Source organism: Aythya ferina (genome assembly GCF_964211825.1).
Source record: "Aythya ferina genome assembly, chromosome: 3".
Lineage (NCBI taxonomy): Eukaryota > Metazoa > Chordata > Aves > Anseriformes > Anatidae > Aythya > Aythya ferina.
The window spans coordinates 47,559,166-47,577,430 of record NC_140298.1 but is presented as its reverse complement, the minus strand read 5'-3'; the positions used below and the strand labels follow the sequence as shown (position 1 = coordinate 47,577,430).

The following is an 18,265-nucleotide window of genomic DNA, read 5'->3' as shown; positions in this document are numbered from 1 at the left end:
AACTTAATATTCTTGAGTGATACATCTGCACCAAGCATTTTGTTCAGATATGTTTGATGTATTTAATGGAATATTTAAAAGCTGTGCAAGCAAACTTCTATTATTATTTTTTTCAAATGTATTTGTGTTCTTCACTCCACCTCTGTGCAATTCATGCCAACCTTCACGTTTATCCTTGTAAGGCAGTGGTACTGTGTCGTTGAGCATAGACACCGTTCAGTACACAGCTAGCACAGTCTCTGACATAGTTTTGTCAGGGTCAGAGAATGACTCCTGCCCTGTTCTGGTCATATGTATAGATATACCTCATTCAAACTTCTTTTAGTCACACTGTAGATTATAAATTCTGAAAATTATGAGCCAGTCTTGAGTTCTGACTTATTTGGAATGACACCAATTTTCACAAAGAGAGGCTTTTAACACTTCTGTGTCAGTGTGATCTGTTCCAAAAATTGGCCTTGAAATTTACAATAATCTCCTGGATATCTCTTTCCATAGTTCACGATTAAAATAGACAACACCATCACAATGTTTGGTATCAGCCAGCAGATGGTGTAGTATTCCCTTCCATTTCTGAGGCTCTATCAATGTCTAGAATCAGTTCACTTGGATTCATCTTTCTACAGTGTACCTCTGGGGACCTTCCAACATTGCATAGCATATTGTCTCATTCCACCAGACCATGACTGAAAAGTGTGAGATAAATTCAGGACTCTTGGAGGCCATGCGACAAAGGATTTCTGGTGGTTGACCTCTTCTTTTTAGATAGTCTTTTGCCCCAAAACTTCTTTTGGTCCATGCTTCTCAGGCATACTTACAATGAATGAGACTACTTTGGTTTTCCTCCCTTAATCTTAGTTCTTGAAGTCTGTGGAGATTCATACATTGTCGTCCTGCTTACTCCAACAGCTTTCATGGTAACTGTCTCAATAAACTTTATTATGTTTCTTTCTGTATTCTGGATAGTTCTCTTGAAATGTTCAGCCATTGCTCTTTCCTGGGGAGGAGCATCATCATCATAACATGGGAAATTGGAACAAATTAGACTATTGGACCAATGGAGCAGATTCCCGAATGAATATACTACTAAATAACTTTGAAAGTTGGGGGATGACTTTCAGGAGTTGTGAGTCAAAAAACCATCAGTTAATGCAATTGCTTTGTCAGTGCATGCCAGAGAACACTTACAGCTTCTTGGCACTCTGAAAATCCCTTGGTCTTCTATCAGCCTTTGGTCTTAAGCATCAATAAAGGCTTAACTGAAGTTTCCACCCTTAAGAGATCCTGTTAAACAGTATAGAGATGAATATAGTTCTTGTGACTATGGGGCAGCCACCATATTGGTCAGACATTTTTTACCCATTCTTTTTTTAACCTTGCTGGAAGTATGTTTCTTCTGTCTATAAGCTATTCTAGGAGAGTAAAGTATTCCAAATATTAGAGAGGCATACACACCTTAAAGTATTCGAGTTACTGGAGTAAACTTATCCACCCTTCTGAAAATAAGGGGTTTTTTATACATTTTACCATATATAGTATCCTAACTAGTATTAAATATTACTACGATACCTTTATACATGTTATTCTATTAAAATATCCTATATATATATGCATATATATATATATATATATATATATATAAAATTAAAAATATATTATTATAGTGACCAAATTGCACCTGGTACAAACTGACCAGTTTCTTGAATTTGGTTGAAATTTGGTTTGTTACTTAGTTACATTAGTGATACCAATGGGTTTCAGTAAGTTTTAGAGATTTACAATTAGAGGTCCTGAGTAATTGGGTCACCTTTAAACACATTTGTTTTTCAAATAAGCTTAATCAGTATGGAAATAAAGTCCAGTTAGGAGCCCTATGCTAGGGCTTCAAAGAAATGGAGGAATGTCCAGGACTCTCTACATCTTGCTTACATTTGTTACTTGATTTTTTAAATGGGATAGTCTAGGTCTGGCAAGAGATTGACTAGATGTCAGTGGTTTGATTATTAAAACTGATAATTGTGTGTTTATTTCCTTCTATAAATTAGTTCAGCAAATGTGCTGACAGTAACAGCTTGCTTTACTGTCTTTTGTATAATGCAGTTTGTTATGACAAATTATTCCCCTATCTGAATCCATACTATAAATCATTTAGATTTCATTGTATGTATTTAATATACCATAGATCTCAGTTCCTGTGTATTCCTTGGATTAATGTTGGAAGAGGTATAACCAAAGGTAGTAACTTAAGTTCATTCAAAATTAGCTGAAGTTGGCCACCAACCTTTTATGAAGAGTTCCCCTCATTGTGACATCTCGGATAATTCTGGTCAGTTAGCACAAACTTTTATTCAGTCAAGAATTTTTAACTGTGGCATTATTAGAACCATAATGAGTCACCAGAGGATGACCTGACCTTCCATGGTAAACATCTTCCTCCTGGAATACTCCTCTCAGAGAGGAGAACTTAGAACTTAGGACTCACTCTGCTCACAGAGCAGGCAGAGAGCAAGACTCATAAGGGGAGCTCCAGGCCTAGAGGCGGAGAACTGTTTTTACTGTTCTCACTTTCCTCCCAGATAACCCTCATTTTTTACATGAACTTAATGAACTTTTCCCCTGAAGCACTATGAGAAGATTACTTTACTGGAGTTCATAAAAAATTTTATCATCCTTCCTTGGCTGGTGCTGTATGTATCCCTTTCAGTCTTCTTTCAAAATCGTATACCAGAAGTCAGAAACTTTTATGGCTTTCAGAAGATTCAAGATGGTAGCAATTAGAAAAGACAATTAGAATAGTAGAATTTTAAAAAGTGTGCATAGTTACAAACATGAGTGGGCCTTAATATTGATAAATGCAATTACCAGAAGCTGCAGCATTATAAATTGTGAAAATAATTCAGTTTTTACTTTTCTATCTTACATTCTGTCTTTATCACATTGGTAAATCATTTCATTTTGTCAGTCAATTTCAACTGTTTGCAATACTCCATCATTTCTATAATTCTGAGTAATACTTTTAATTTTAAATTGTGTCCTGTGATAATATACTAAGCAGCATTATTTCTGCAAATCCCCAGGGCACTCCACCATTAATGTTTTTGCTTCTTGTACTGTAACCAGCTTTTAATTCATGAAAGGACTTCATTTTGCCTCCTGTGGCTACTAAGTTAACTTAATAATATCCTGAAAAGGACTCTATTGAAAGCTTTTTGAAATCCTAATTCAATATCTAGAACCAGATATCATTTGTCTATTATTTTAACTCTTAAAACTGTCCCTTAGATTGCTTTTAATAAGCTGAATCTCCAGAGTACAGTTTACAGGTTTCTGCTCTGTGTCTAGCAAGCCTGTTTCATAAGAGCAAGAGACATATAAAACCTGTCATTTAGTGTCAGGAAACAGCTTCTCAGTTCTTACTAAAGTTATGAGACAACCAGTTGAGTCACTGGGCTCCTGTACATTTAGGACTCTGATTATACTTCTTGGAACTATAGATTATTTAAAAAAAAAAAAAAATCAACCCCAAAAGTAGGTTGTTCTCATTAAGAGAATTTTGCAAATGTCATGTGAAATCAATAAGATCATCTGCATGATAATAAATGAGTGAATAGACTGTGAATTTACTGAGAGGACTGTGTCTTCCTTCCTGTTTTGTACAATTTTCCATACTTAATGCTATCCAAAAATATGCAGTTACATCTTTGGAGATTTATGTGATGGAAAAACTCTGTGTTGGTGGGATAGGAATGAAACCTAAAAACATGCTGATTGTAATAGGTGCATGATAGGTGCATTTTGGGGAGATTTGATTTTTTTTTTTCTCTGATAGTGCTCAGAATTCCCCCATCACAATGTGTTTTTGCAATTTGTGAGTGAGAGTATAACTTCTGTGTTGATGTAGAGAGCCATACATAACCCCTTTAGTGTGCTCAGAATAAAGGAATAATTGGAAAGGCTTAACTAAGAAGTAAATTGATCACATCTGTATACAGAACCACATTTCGGCACACAGAATGCACCTGTTCCCCTTAGGATTAACTTTGAAATTGCACAACTGCTCCACAGAAATACACTAATGCAGACTCACCTTAGAGCATTTGAGGAAATATCTCTTCTTATTTTTCTAGTTAACAAAGTGAACAGAGCACTGCTCTGTCATTCTCTGTATTAGAAGTTTCCTGCCCACTTTACCACCTAGATATAATTGTCAAAAGAAGGTGATAGGAACAGTCTCACAGAACATTCTTATCACGAGAAATCACTATTCTAATTTGCCTTTCAGCTGTTTCTGCATTTTCATTATATTTTACAATACATATTATATGAAAATACAAATATTAATGCATAATGATGTTTTAAAAGTTTTCACAATTTCTAGAGCCATATAACAACTATTTTTTCATAAAATCTGAAACTTATGACAAAATTCAGTAGATGGATGATTTTAGTTGTGCATTGCATACATTGTGGAAGGTTTCCTGCTATTTTATGCCATGTCTTAATTATTAAAACAAAATATTTGAATAGTTGTTCTTAATTTTGGCCACAGACATTTTTTGTTGTGTGGTTTTATCCTGGTCTTCCTGCTTATCTGTATTTTTTCTGGTTTTGTGTTATTTGCATAAATGCCAAAGAATTTCAAGTTAATTTGAAAGATAGCTTTGCATGAATTGTCAAAGAGAAAGGAAATTAATGCCAACAAATGAGAAAACAATTGCTTGGCCCCTCTTTCTGAATGAGATAGAATCACTTGACATTCTTTCCTGATTTATAATTCATTCTTCATAATTCATTCTTAAAAACATAAAGTAAGAATGTTACATTTCATCTTATTAAAGTGGTAGCAAATACTCTGAGCAAGAAATGAGGGTATATGAGTTAATTTTAAATGGTTCTCTACTGACACGATGCATTGTATGTGTCTTGCTGGGATGGTCAAAGTCACCCACTGTTCTTCCAGTATGGTTTAAAACGAACTGCATGTTGCACAGAGTAGATAAGTGAAGATCAATACATATGCCTCCAAAAGGTAGCCAGTCTTCCAGCAATCTCCTTATTGTCCTTCTACCTTCAGCCTCTGCCTTCAAAGTGGGAGGGATTTACCTCCAGTTAGCCTTCTCTTCTTCTGGGACAGTGTTATACTCTTTGTTTTCCTTTTCAGAAAGGTGTCCACTGGTGTCTAATTAAATCCTCGCAAAATTGGAAATTGCATGACTCTTATAAGTGCATGGCTCCTATGAATGCAAATTATCTTTGCACATCACGTGATGCTTATATTAGGCAATTGCAAATAAAAGAGATGAGTAAAATGTAGAGAAACAATATATCTCTTTCTGTCTTACTCTAAAGTTTAACATTTAGTGTGCTTGTGGAACTTTTACAACATATTAATAAAACTGTGTAAGGAAAACAATGGAACACTCAGGTGTATTAGGAAAACATATTTTTCATGCTTTTCTAGAAACCACTTGATTCTGATAATCTAATGTGATTAGAGTTCAGATAGACAATAAAAAGTTAAAAAAAAAAAAAAAAAACATTTGTTCCCCTTTTTCCTTTTTTATTTTTTTCCCCAGTTTGATGTATTATGTGCCAGCTTGTCCCTGTTACTTACCGTGAGGAATTCATGGGAATATAATCTGGTTGTTTTGTAGTAGGATAAATATAAATATATAGGGTAAATTGATAATAATAAGAGGTGCAATCTCACTAGTTCCCTGTATAATAATAGTAATGTTTTCCTATCCGTACTAGAAATATCTGATACCTTTTAAATAATAGTTGCCCTTTTCATATCTGCATCATGTTGGTGGTACATATGATTAATTGGTCTGCTCAACTCTTTTTGCAGTTTTACTACATCACGTTGATGAACTCCCGTACTGTAGCAGAAATCCTTGCTTATCTGTCACTTCAACATTGCATGGGATACTGTAATGACCTATATCTCGTAACCATTTTTGGTCATTCTTTGTAGGTTTTCCTTGTAGGTGACCCTCCTTAACATTGGCAAGATCTGCCTTGTCTGTATCATCAGCGAAGTGTATACTGATAAAGTCAAAATCTAGGCAGTACAATTAATCAGTTTGTTTGTTATTTAAATTATTGTGAGAAGTTAAATATCTACAGAGTTAAATATCTACCTTTTCTAAAAGGTTCTAAATTCAGTTTCATTAAATTAAAAGATTTCTCTTAGAGTGCATATCTAGTTAACTCTCTTGCCATTTTCTGTTTCCCTTAAATCAGATAAACTGTTGTTTTCCAGTTTATAGATTATCAGATTGCTTTAAGTATGACTGTTTAGGAAAGGCTAATAGCATACCAATTGTCAAACTTCTAAACCTTAAGTTCTCTCAAATCAGTTCTCTCTTCATTTATCAGGCAGATAAGCCAAGGAACTATTTTTACTATTTACGATGTGAACTATTCATCTGGCTTTTCATTTTCTCAGCAGACTTTCCTCTCACTAGTAGCTGCTTCATACGAACAGATTTTCTGCAGAACAAATTATCTCTAATTGTGATACTGCCATTAGTTTCCTTGCAACTTGTTGTGCATTGGTGTGTTATACATATTGATAAAACAAGTATAAACTGTATATTATTTCTTTTTCACCTAGAGAGCTTTTAATATGCATAATAGCATAGAAATTTCATGAAACAGAAGATTTTACTGATGCTAATACAGTGGTTTTCATCATCTGATCATATTTTATAATCATTTATCTTTTTTTTTTTTTTTTTAGTTGGCCTAATTGCTGAAATACAGATTCTGGATTCTCACAACTTATAACCCTATTAAAAAGTATAGAAGTTCAGAATAATTATTTTGAGACTTATTAAAATCTGTAGTTGCAACATTGTTGTCAGATGTGGACAAGTTTTGCCAAGAATTTGAGCTTTAATCAGCATTATTTGTGGGTGGATGTGAACAACAGAATTTTGTGGGAGTAAGCAGAAAAATCACATTTTTCTCTGTACAGCTGTATAATAGCCACTTTTAAAAGCTAAATAGTAAATACAGAAGGAAAAGGTTTCACAACATAGAATGTAAGAAAATATTTCTGGCTTCCATATTGTGGGAGTTATTATAGAGCACAAAATGCTAAGTAAAAATTACTTATGCTTGGACATAAAAATGCTTGGACAGCTGATGCCTGAAGAAATGAGATAGAAATCAGGTCCTTTTCAGACCCATGCCAGTAGCCATCCACTGATGGCTTTGGAACCAACTGCAAAGTAAGGAGTATACACAAATGCTTTATTATGTAATGCTTGAAATACATGTACCTGTGTTGTGTAGAGATTTTGTTTCAAAATCAAACATCTGTGTCATGAAAAAAAAAAAAAACAGATATTTTTAAAACCAGAAATCATATTGTCCTTAATGTGTCATCCTATGTGTATAAAATGTATAACTGTAAGACAACGTTGGTAACTAAAGGTGATATCAAAGGTAATATCTTTTATTGATCAGTTATTGCTACTGGGGAAAAAAAAAAATGCACAAGCTTTTGAACACATAATCTGTCGTCATATCTGGAATGCAAAAAGCATATTTTAAGGGGAAATGAGAGGTAAGAAAAATTGCTCAGACTATGAGAACCTCTCTGAGAAAAAAAAAAAGATAACAACTGTACAGAACAGATGAGATATTAGTAGAAAGAGGAGGAAAAAACATAAGGTATTCTATTACAAGTAGTTTGAGCAAAACAGTTGCAAGTCTTGATTCAGTAACGTAACAAGGGTGTGTATTTCCATGGAAATAGTTAGTAATTTTGAAACAGTTGTCCAAAGTGCATATAAGGAATGGATTAAAAACAAACAAACAAACAAACAAAAACAGAATCTGATAAAGGCGTTTTTCATTCTACTAATTGTGTATCTTCATTTTCATGCATAAAGCTTTTCCCCAGGTACAAGTAAACATAGGCTTTGTTTTAAATTTTCTGAAAGTGGAACATTCAATTATTGAAATGCAGTCAAATAATTATGTAAACTATAGAGAAGTTAAAAAAAGAAATATTGAAGGACATCTTATTTTCCTGTTGACAAAGGACAAGAAAAAATTGGGTCTTCGTGGTCTTACTTCTTCATCAAAGCTTTTTTGACCACCTGGCGATTACTTGATACAGGCTTCTCTCTGTAGTGAATAATTTGGTTTCTGAATTAGGCTAGTTACCAGAAGGTTGTAGTTGCTATATCTTCTGTTCTCAGTCACTGGGTGGGCACACTTATTTTACCAGTTTACAAGCGTTGTCCGTAGCATGCTCTATGCTCAAGAAATACCTCCTAAAAAAAAAAAAAATAGTATTGAGAATTTCAATATCTTATTATTATATGTTTTGTAAAGAACTTCTAATGCTTGCTTGATATAGTTATTTTTGAACTTTCACATGAATTGACCATGGAATATTGACCTTAAAGCATCTGATGAACGTGTTTTCCATTCTTAAACAAAAAGCCAATAAGCAAAATACACAGAGAATCCATCATATGTGGTGTTTTGGGTTCTCCTGTAGGAATGCTTAATTATTTTTTTTTTTCCTTCCTCTGTGTGGTTCACTACAGGGACTTGATTTCATTCACATTTGTAGGTAAATAGGTATAATACATTCATTCTTTTTAGTCTGTTGTTAGAAGTTAAAAATCAATGTATGTGAGAGTATTTAAGTGTGTAATTGGCACTACATCTGCCAATAGTTAGATAGTCACAGCAAATATAAAGGACTTATTTTCAAGTACCTCTTCCACTTAAATGTACAAGGAGCAGCTGAGGTCCCTTGGTTTGTCCAGCCCAGAGCAGAGCAGGCTGAAGGGAGGCCTCATGGCAGCCTGCAGCTCCCTCACGAGGGGAGCGGAGGGGCAGGCGCTGAGCTCTGCTCTCTGGGGACAGCGACAGGACCCGAGGGAACAGCATGGAGCTGGGACAGGGGAGGGTCAGGCTGGGGGTTAGGAAAGGTTCTTTGAGAGGATGAACAGACTGGAACAGGTTCCCCAGGGAAGCTGTAATGGCACCAAGCCTGTCAGAAATCAAGAAGTGTTTGGACAATGCTTAGACATACAGTTTGATTTTTGGGTTGTCCTGCATGGACCCAGGAGTTGGACTCAATGATGTTGTTCCCTACCAACTTGGGTTATTCTATGATTAATTTTCATGGATGAATCAGTTTCAATGTGAAAGACTGAAGTGGTCCAGTCAGTAGCTAAGATATGCAAGATATTCAGGTCTGCTCAGAGTCAAGCAGGGAGGAAAATGAATGACAGTGGCAAACAGAGAATGTATGTTGGCTACTTGCTTGACTTCCACAATTCAAGTGAGAATTCTATTCCCAAAAGATATTCAGGAATCAAGGGCTGGGGATTGGTTTGCTTAACCTGACTAACTTTTCTTTAGGATTTTTTGAGCTTCAATATAGTCTGTGACAAAGCTTGTTGAGTGTGAAGGAGGAAGCACTTATCAAATTCCAAAATATAATCTCACTGGAAAAGTAGGGTGGCAGCTAAGCAGTGTTTCAAGGAAGCAGTTGCCTGAAGTGGTGGATTGGTCTCTCAGGGATTTTGAGGATCTTACTGTGTTCAGAGAAAGTGCCTGGCTGTTGAGCCAAGCTTAGCTATACTCAGGGCTCTAATAGACTGAAAGCAAGCGACTTCTGGTTCTTTCTGTCTTTCCTGAGTGTATGTAACATTAGGTTGATGGTATGTAGAAGAAAGAACAGGGAAGAATACTTGGATAGAGTGTGAAATCCCTTACAAAGTCATTATCATGGTATGGTTAACACACTTTCTATTTTAGGAATGGAGGGAGGTTCCTATTAGGCATAGGTACCTATTTTTCTTTACCTGTTTTCACAGTAGAGACACATGGAATTTCTTTAGAATTCTGTTCCTGATATCAGTAGTAAATAAATTTAGGTCAATATCCTAGGAAGTTGCAGATTCAGTATAAATACGGATAATTGTGTGATGCTGGATATTTTTTGGTTACAGGATTCTTTCTTATTTGTTTTCATAAATGCCCAAGTGAAAACATAAAGATCAGATATTTCTGAAGTAAACAGAACGTTATTCTTAAAATAGCCGCATTAATTTGTGTGGGCGACTTGCAAAGTAAAGTGTATAAGCGAGAATATCAGAATCTGGTGCTGACTTACCAGAAAACTTTCAATTGCTGATTTCAGATATTTGAACTTCTAGTTCCATCGAAACAAATGAGTCGAGTGTCAACTCTTCAGAAAATATGTGGGAGCATATTGATTTTCATTCTGATCTTTAATATTTCTCTATTTCGTTTATCTGGTGATAAACCATATTGGCGACTTAATGTTATTCTGCAGTGATACAAACTCAATTATTATTTTCTCAACATACTTGTGTAGATGGCAGTAATTATCCATCAGGCTGATCATGTTGTATTAGTTTTGTAAAATTGTATTTATTTGACTATTTATTTTGTATTTTCAGGTAGAGATTGAGAAGCTGGACTATCATTATTATCTGCCTTTGTTTTTTGATGGGCTTTGTGAAATGACATTTCCATGTGAGTTTTTTGCACGTCAAGGAATCCATGACATGCTGGAACATGGTGGAAACAAGATTCTTCCTGTCATTCCTCAGCTCATTATCCCAATAAAAAGTAGGTGAAGATATGTGGAAAATAAAAACAAACAACATAAAAATAAGCAACTAAAATTTCACTTATACGTTGTAGATTTTTGACAAGTTGCTAATTAAGCAATAAAACATGACAGGCCATACATACAATCCAAACCTGAGTAAATTGTAAGGTATAAGGCTAGAAGGTTTATGCCTTTAATCACCTGGTAGGTGCAGTACTCCAGAAAATTGGACTGCTTGGTGAGTCTTTTTATTATTGCAGTGTGGCTCTTTATCTTCTGAAATTTGAAGTGACATTTTCTTACCTAATTTTTATATATTTATTATGCAAATCAATTACTGTATAAAACAGTTCATCTGAAATGACAGGAGAAATTACCAGATGAAATTTAGAGGATTATGTTTCTTTATTTCCTTTTGTTTATTCTACAGTGGTATTATTATATTTATTCTCTAGATCCCTCTTCTATCATCATTACCGTTACTTCCCATCTACATACATACATACATACATACATACATACATACATACATATATATATATATATATATATATAAATAAACTGAGAGTTCTGTCTGACTCATGAATGCTGCAGGTAAAACTTTGGCATTCTATATTAATTATATTAATTAATTAAATATTATTTTTTAAGTTTTTATATTCAAGCCTTTGTTGTTGAAAGATTATGTGAAAGATAATAAATTTTGTAAGTTCAGGTGTAATACTACTAAGACTAAAATTTATTTTATTGAAGTACCTATTCTTTCCTCTTTCTTTAACTTAGTTACTTCAGTAGATATTTTGAACCATCATCCTTCTCTAGTTTGGTTTTATGAATCTTAAATCTAAGTGCTACACCTATATTAGTAAATTAAACAGTGTCATGGTGCACTCTTGGGAGTGGGAACATGATAGTGTTAGTTTCTTAGAAATGGAGTTTCAATTCATGCTAATTTGCCCTCTCCTGAAAAATTCTTGAACATAGGCCAGGACCATTCCCAATAGGCAGTTTTGATGCAGCCACCTTTTTCTTTTTTAAAGGGGGGAGATAATGGAAGTTTAATAGGTCAACTAACGTTAATCTGTGCCAGCTGGCTTCCATTTAATTTTTCAATTGTAAACCATATAATCCAGTTCTAAAAAGCTCATATTTATTAAACTTGGCTTATATTTTGTGGTTGATCAGTAATGATATCATTGCTGTCCTCTGGCCTATTTTCTGGGAATGATTCAGCATCCATGCTAATACAGAACAAAATGGAGTCATTGTGTTTGTGATAGAGAATGAATAGTCAAACACAATTTTGGAAAAGGGGAAAAGGAATATAGTTTAGAGCCTTCTGATACCAGTGTACTACTGGAAAGATCAGAATTATTGTTGTTTGTTTCATTCACTTTATTATCCTTTTAAAAAGATCAATTAGAGATGTCATTATCTGTATCTTACTGTAGATTTTGAAAATGTCAAAAAGTGTATGTAATATTCAGTAATGGTTACTCTGTAAGTGACGCTTGTGAAAGGTTATGAAAAGAACATTACAAGTTTTTTCTCTCAAAAGGGGGAATATATAAAGAGGGGAATCATGGCATTTCTTTAAATCTGTATTTTCAACACCATCCAAATTTATTTATAACAGTATCACTCTTTTTGAAAGCTGAAATAGTTTCTTCAGAAAAAAACTGCAAGTTTATGACAGCAGCTCCACACTTAGGATTTAAAAGTCTTCCTGAGACTAGAATCTAGCTTCAAAATAATTACCTAGAAGCTTTAGCTGTTACACAGCTTTTACCATTAGAAAAAGACTGCTAGGTAAGAATATTTATAAGGGTTTGATATATAGACTTTTAAATTGAATCAGAATTTAAGATGCTGAAACCTACTCAAGAATCTGCTGAAACCTATTCAAGAATCTTCTAGCTAAATTCAAGAATCTGCTAGCTAAATTTAGTTGTTGGCTCTGTTTTATTTCATTGTACTCCACTTATTTTTTGTTAAAAAAAAAAAAAAAAAAAAAAAAAAAAACTTTTGTATTGGCTTTAATAAGTGAAGAGTCTAAATATTATCAATGACAAAGGCTTCTTCCTAACTAAATGCATATTAATATTTTAAAAAGACACCACCACCTAAGGAATCTGAAAGTGTGTACCTCTAAGAGTGTTTTAAATTTACTATGCCCATGTAATATAGCAGTGTAGTCAGAGCTGTATATTTTTGTGACTCAGCTGCATCCACAATAAGCTCAGCTATGTTTTACACATATTACTGTTACCAAAGTGTCCCTCTGGGTGAGTTATATCTGATTAACCAGTCTTCTTTTAGACCACTACCATATTTCTACTGTGGAAGAGTGAATCAATTGATTGTTAGGCATCGTAATATATATGATGGAGAGGAAAGGGATAAAAGAAAGACAGAAAAATAACTCTGCAAATGGAATGCTTTTAAAAGCATTATTTTCTCCTGCGTGTGCGTCAAAGGGATATATTAGTAAAGGGCTGCTCTCCAAAACATTCTAAATTAAATATTAGAATTCTTTTTTATATTTTAGTGATTTATGGAGAAACCTGCCCTCCTGCCTAAGACACTTGTTTTTGCTAAAACTTCAGACTTTTTGAAAACTGTATCTTAAAGATTAAAATAAAATTATTTAATCAATCTGGGGTTTACTATAAGCTAGTTGTTTCTACAGATTTTCTTCTAATTAAGCAAAGAGGCAATAACTAACAAAAGAGAGATAATTGAAATTAACAGATAAAACTTATTTTCTAAAAAACACACAAAATACGATTGGCATGAATGCTATTTAGTTGAAACACAATTGCTTATTTTTATTTGTCACATGGAAAGACTTTTTTTTTAACTCACAGAAAGAAAAAAAATCAGAAATACTGATTTCTCAAAAAGAAAAATATTCAAATAATAAAATAAAAATAATAATAAAACATATTTTGGTTTCTCAAAATAAAAATTGAAAATATACTTTACTTTGATTTTACTTTGCAGTGGCAAAGCATGATACAATAGTTTACAAATACAGTCATTGTATGACATAAAAATAGGAAAAACAAATTACCTGTAATGTCAGGCCTGTAAGGAAACCAACTGAAAAATAAAAAATGCAAAATTAGAAAATGTAAATAGGTCAAGATGTTAAAACTTTTAATTCTCTTTCACAAATAGCACTCACAAATCTATTGCATGAGTTATTTAAACAAGAACAGAGTCCCCTAATTTGAGGTATTCTGCAAATACCAAAAAGATGTAGAGGTATTCTAAAAGTTCTGATGCATAACACGCAGTATCTTCTCCCTTGCCAAGAAGATCCGTACTGTGCTTTTCGTAGGAAGGAGACAAAGAAGGAGGCTAATTTTGCCCCACGTCAAAAACTGCATCTCTGGCAGAAGGCAAAATAAAACACAGGTACATATCTCTGGAGTGGCAAGCAGAACTGCCTGTAAGACTTGTTTTGTTTCCTTATTTTTAGGGCACAGAAAGTGGCCCCCACTAAGTCTTTCAATAATGCATTGATTTATCTTAAAACTGACTTGTGGCCTAAACTATAGACAGCCAAGAATAGCCAGAAAAAAAGGGTGTGGGGGTGAGAGAAAAAAAAAGAACACTATTTGCTTACCAATTAAATAATCCAGTTCTATATTCTGTACAGTCATAAGGAGAATGTAAAATTATTTTTGACCCCTTTTTTTGGAGACAAATTTCTTTTAATATTACATCTGCCATGACAGATGCCAGATCAGAAAGGCCATAATTCCTTTCGTTTGCTATCATTAGGTTTCTGGATCTCTGAGGTTCCTGACTGCAGAATTCACCAGGTTTGACATGAGACACACAGGCAAAAACACACACTGAAGTTGCTACCCCTTGTACCAGTCTTGTATTTCTGTGAACAGCATAAGGGACATCCAAAACAGTGTGTGGAAGCACCTGGTTTCCTTTCAGAGGTACCCATTTCTCTTCATCAGCAGCAAGCATTTACTTTTTCTTTGTTGGCACATAGTTGTAAGAGCTTCCAACCCCTTCACATAAAGTGACCAATTGTTCCACCTCCCACTCCAGTTCCTTGCAATAGACTATTGCTAATGTAATTGTTTTTCAGAGTGAAGTTACTTTTCAACTTGGATGATTTCAGTGTTCTAGTTTATAGTTGCACTATCAAAAATGAAGGAACAGTAGACAATAACACAGAAGTTGGAATAAATAAGTAGAGATGATTGGTTAGTAGGAACATCGATAAATTTTTGCCAATGAAGAAAATCATGTGAAATTAGACAATTAGGAATCTTGGATCACCAATTGTCAGAATCTTTTCTCTTCTGTGCTGTGAATCCTAACAAAGTCTGTGTTTAAGCCTAGAAGCCAATAAAGCTCACGTCTTTGCACATGAAATGTTACTTAGAAGTATTGTTTCTATGGAAGTATTGTTCCTACACAGTGCAGACCAGCATTTCTGATTTAGTCCAAAAAGAGCAATCTCTGTCCTAAAGAACATGGAAGCTTTTCTTTCTGAGTTTTTTTCCATGTTTCTCTCCTGTAGTCTCTGTCATTCACTACAAGTGATTGTAATTAGGTTTATGTTATATTCTGAAAGTCAAAACTGTTCACCTCAGGTGATTTCAAATCACACAAACTGGATTCCTTGTTACTCGTCTTTACTACTGTCTTTGAGGAGAAACTCTGTTTCTCATTCAGTAGAAATAAATGTCATCAATGTTTGGAAAGTGAACTTTGCAATTAGCTTCTTTCACTTTTTAAGTTAGAGTTAGTTCTCTCCTGGAACATCATATTTATTAAGACTGAATTTCACCTGCCATTTTATCACCCGGACATTCAGTACTATAAGTCCTTCTGCAGCCCTTTGACATCTGGAATAACTTCATTATCATCAGAAAGCTTTGTCACTCATTAGTGACCATCTCTTCCAAATCACCTGTGATGTAGCTGGAAGGTGCAAACTTCAGCACAGATTCATCCTCTGTGGCCATTTATTGTTACCCTCATTTCCTATCTCTAGGATATTTATATGATTTATATGAAAAATATGGCAAAATTCATCAATGACAGGCCTTATCAAATATTTTTTGAATGTCTCAGAAAACTGTATTGTTTGGCTTTTCTTGTCTACATTCTTATTCAAGGATCTACAATATAGTTAGAACACTTTCTGTTGATTTCTGCAGTACAGATGCCAATATTACTGGTCTTCTGTTCTACAGATCTTTCCCAAAATCCTTTTTAAAAATTGTATCACATTTCACTGATAACAAAGCTGGTTTCATTGAGAGGGTACTCAGTGCAGTTTTGTATCCTGAGACAGCACAGGGGGTGGAATACATCAAGGGATAGAGGGGAACACTGTAAACTGGCATTACCACTGAGAAGCTTTATGAGTCTCTACTCTTACTGTATTCTTTATGCTTTTTAATTTAACAGAGCCTGCAAATGTTAGTAGAATTAAAGTTTTGCAGTTGCTGATCAGTTACAAGCACAACTAAAGCTGTAAAAAACCACTGAGTTGTGTTCTACTAGATCATATTTCTTACAAATATCAATGATTCAGTTCTGGATCTTGGCCTTTTGTGTGCCTTAGGCTTTACTTTTACGGACAAAGTCTTTGATAGCAGAATTAGCCTAAGGTTTTCATGCTTTGCCCCATATTCCTCCTTCCCATCACCTCGCTGCAACACACTAATACTTCTGTTTTACTGGAAGAAATGTATGTACAGCAATATTTTAAATTGGATCAGTATCTTACCTGACTTCAAAAAAGAGCACAAGATTGTTATTCTGGTTTTCACTGACTTGATTGAGACACTTTGTAACAGCCTTAGTTACTATTCTGTAAAATCAGCATAATAAATCATTTCAGGGTATTATGCATTTTGAGTGTTTTGGACAAAATTCTCTTAAATAGAAGCTTTAATCAATTGCATTTTGTGAACAATTCATATTAGTCATTCTGTAAACCTGATTCTGTGAAATTAAGTAAAGAAACCTTGACCAATAAGATTAAGCAGGCCACAACAATAGAAGCCCCTTTACTCAGTGCTTGTACCTCTGCAGGAGTCCTGCTCTATGTATCTTGTTCTGCTTCAAGTAAAGAATTTTCTAAAGCAGGTGCCTCATTTGCCAACTGGGGGAAATATATGAATGCAAACTAAATTGGTTTTAATCTTTGGTTTTAAGACCTACGTAGAGAATGGAAACTGTTAGTGCATTTCTAAACATAGATTCATGGTTGTTTTTGGAAAAAGGGTTGAAAATAATTAAAGGTCTGTTCCAATTAAACAGAATTAAATTAACAGTATAACTTTAAATGGAACTACCACAATTTAATTTTTAATTTTTAGGAAGTGATGGAAGTTTGAAGGATTCTGATTTGATTAAGTACAGTCTAAGCTTTCTATGTTCTGTCTGAAGAAGAATGTTCTGATCTGACCTCTTCAGTGAAAATACATTGTCTTATGGAAAAGATCCACTGTATATTGGGAGAAATGCGTGTTTTCTGGCTTATAAAATGTATCAATCCCAAAGATGACAACTGTGGCTTCTATTGGAGGCAACATTGAGACCAAGATAGGATGCTCCAAACTGCCAAAGAAAAGTAAAAAATAAAATAAGAAATATCTACTTATATAGCTTCTAGGTCTTTTTCTTTAAGATGTTAGAAGTACTACTCAAGAAAAAGACTTAAATTTTTAGAAAGTCTATTCTATTGCTGCGTATATGAACTGCTTCTATCTAAATGCATAAACAAGCAAGTAGCATATAAGAGGTCTTAACTCTTTAGCAAAAGAAAAAAATTAATTTGCATAGATTGCCAATGAAATTTAAAGAAAAAAAAAAATCACTGAAGCTATCAATGAATTGGTATTATATATATTGGCTCATTGCTAGCAAGCTTTAGTTAACAGCACTGTGAAAAACCTCCCTCCCCAAAATGTGTGGTTTCAAATATACTTCCAAATTTTATAATTACCTATTACTGTTGCTTTGAATGGTAGAAGCACGGAGTTGACTCAGATACTGAGCTTTTACACCATTTTAGACCAGCTTTTACATTTTTTAAATTTAACTTATTAACATTTATAAATTATCTTTTAATTAAGAAAAAGATATGGAAAACTTCAGTGAATATCTGGAAAAAATGTAGCAGTACAAATTTATTGAGTACACACTTCATTATATTTTTGCATTAACCGATTACTCAATCTGGAGGTTCTGCTGGAAAAGCGTATAGCTTCATCACAAGTAAAATTGTCAAGCTGACATACCATTAAATAAGAAAACATTGTAATTACCAAGTAGAAGAATCAGTTTATTGTTTTGTTTGTTGTTTCAAAGTTGCTGCTTTCAAGAATTCTATAATTCACAAAATATGGGCTGTATGACCAGAAAGGAAATATATACCACTGACAGAGGGAAATCCTCTAAAAACCCTTTAAGGAATGGAAAAGTGTCTTTAACTGAGAAACAAACAGGTCGTTTGCTTTGCTGTAATTGTCAAGATCCATGTCTTGCAGCAGACTTCTAGTTCAAAAGGTGATACCCTAGTGTGGTTCCAGACTGGAATGCCTTGGATGTTATGCATGTTTTCTTCTGTAGGGATAGGTGGCTGTCCCAGACTAAGAG

At 34.1% G+C, this 18,265-nt stretch overlaps 1 protein-coding gene across 2 annotated transcripts in view; it reads left to right on the top strand.

Moving 5' to 3' along the window:
• Positions 1-18,265, top strand: part of PACRG (parkin coregulated) — a 221,237-nt gene that overhangs the window by 100,988 nt on the left and 101,984 nt on the right. For both annotated transcript variants that reach the window (XM_084514662.1, XM_084514661.1), the window contains one exon: positions 10,464-10,635. In XM_084514662.1, coding sequence (XP_084370788.1) covers positions 10,464-10,635 — 172 coding nt within the window. The remainder of the gene's footprint in view (positions 1-10,463; positions 10,636-18,265) is intronic.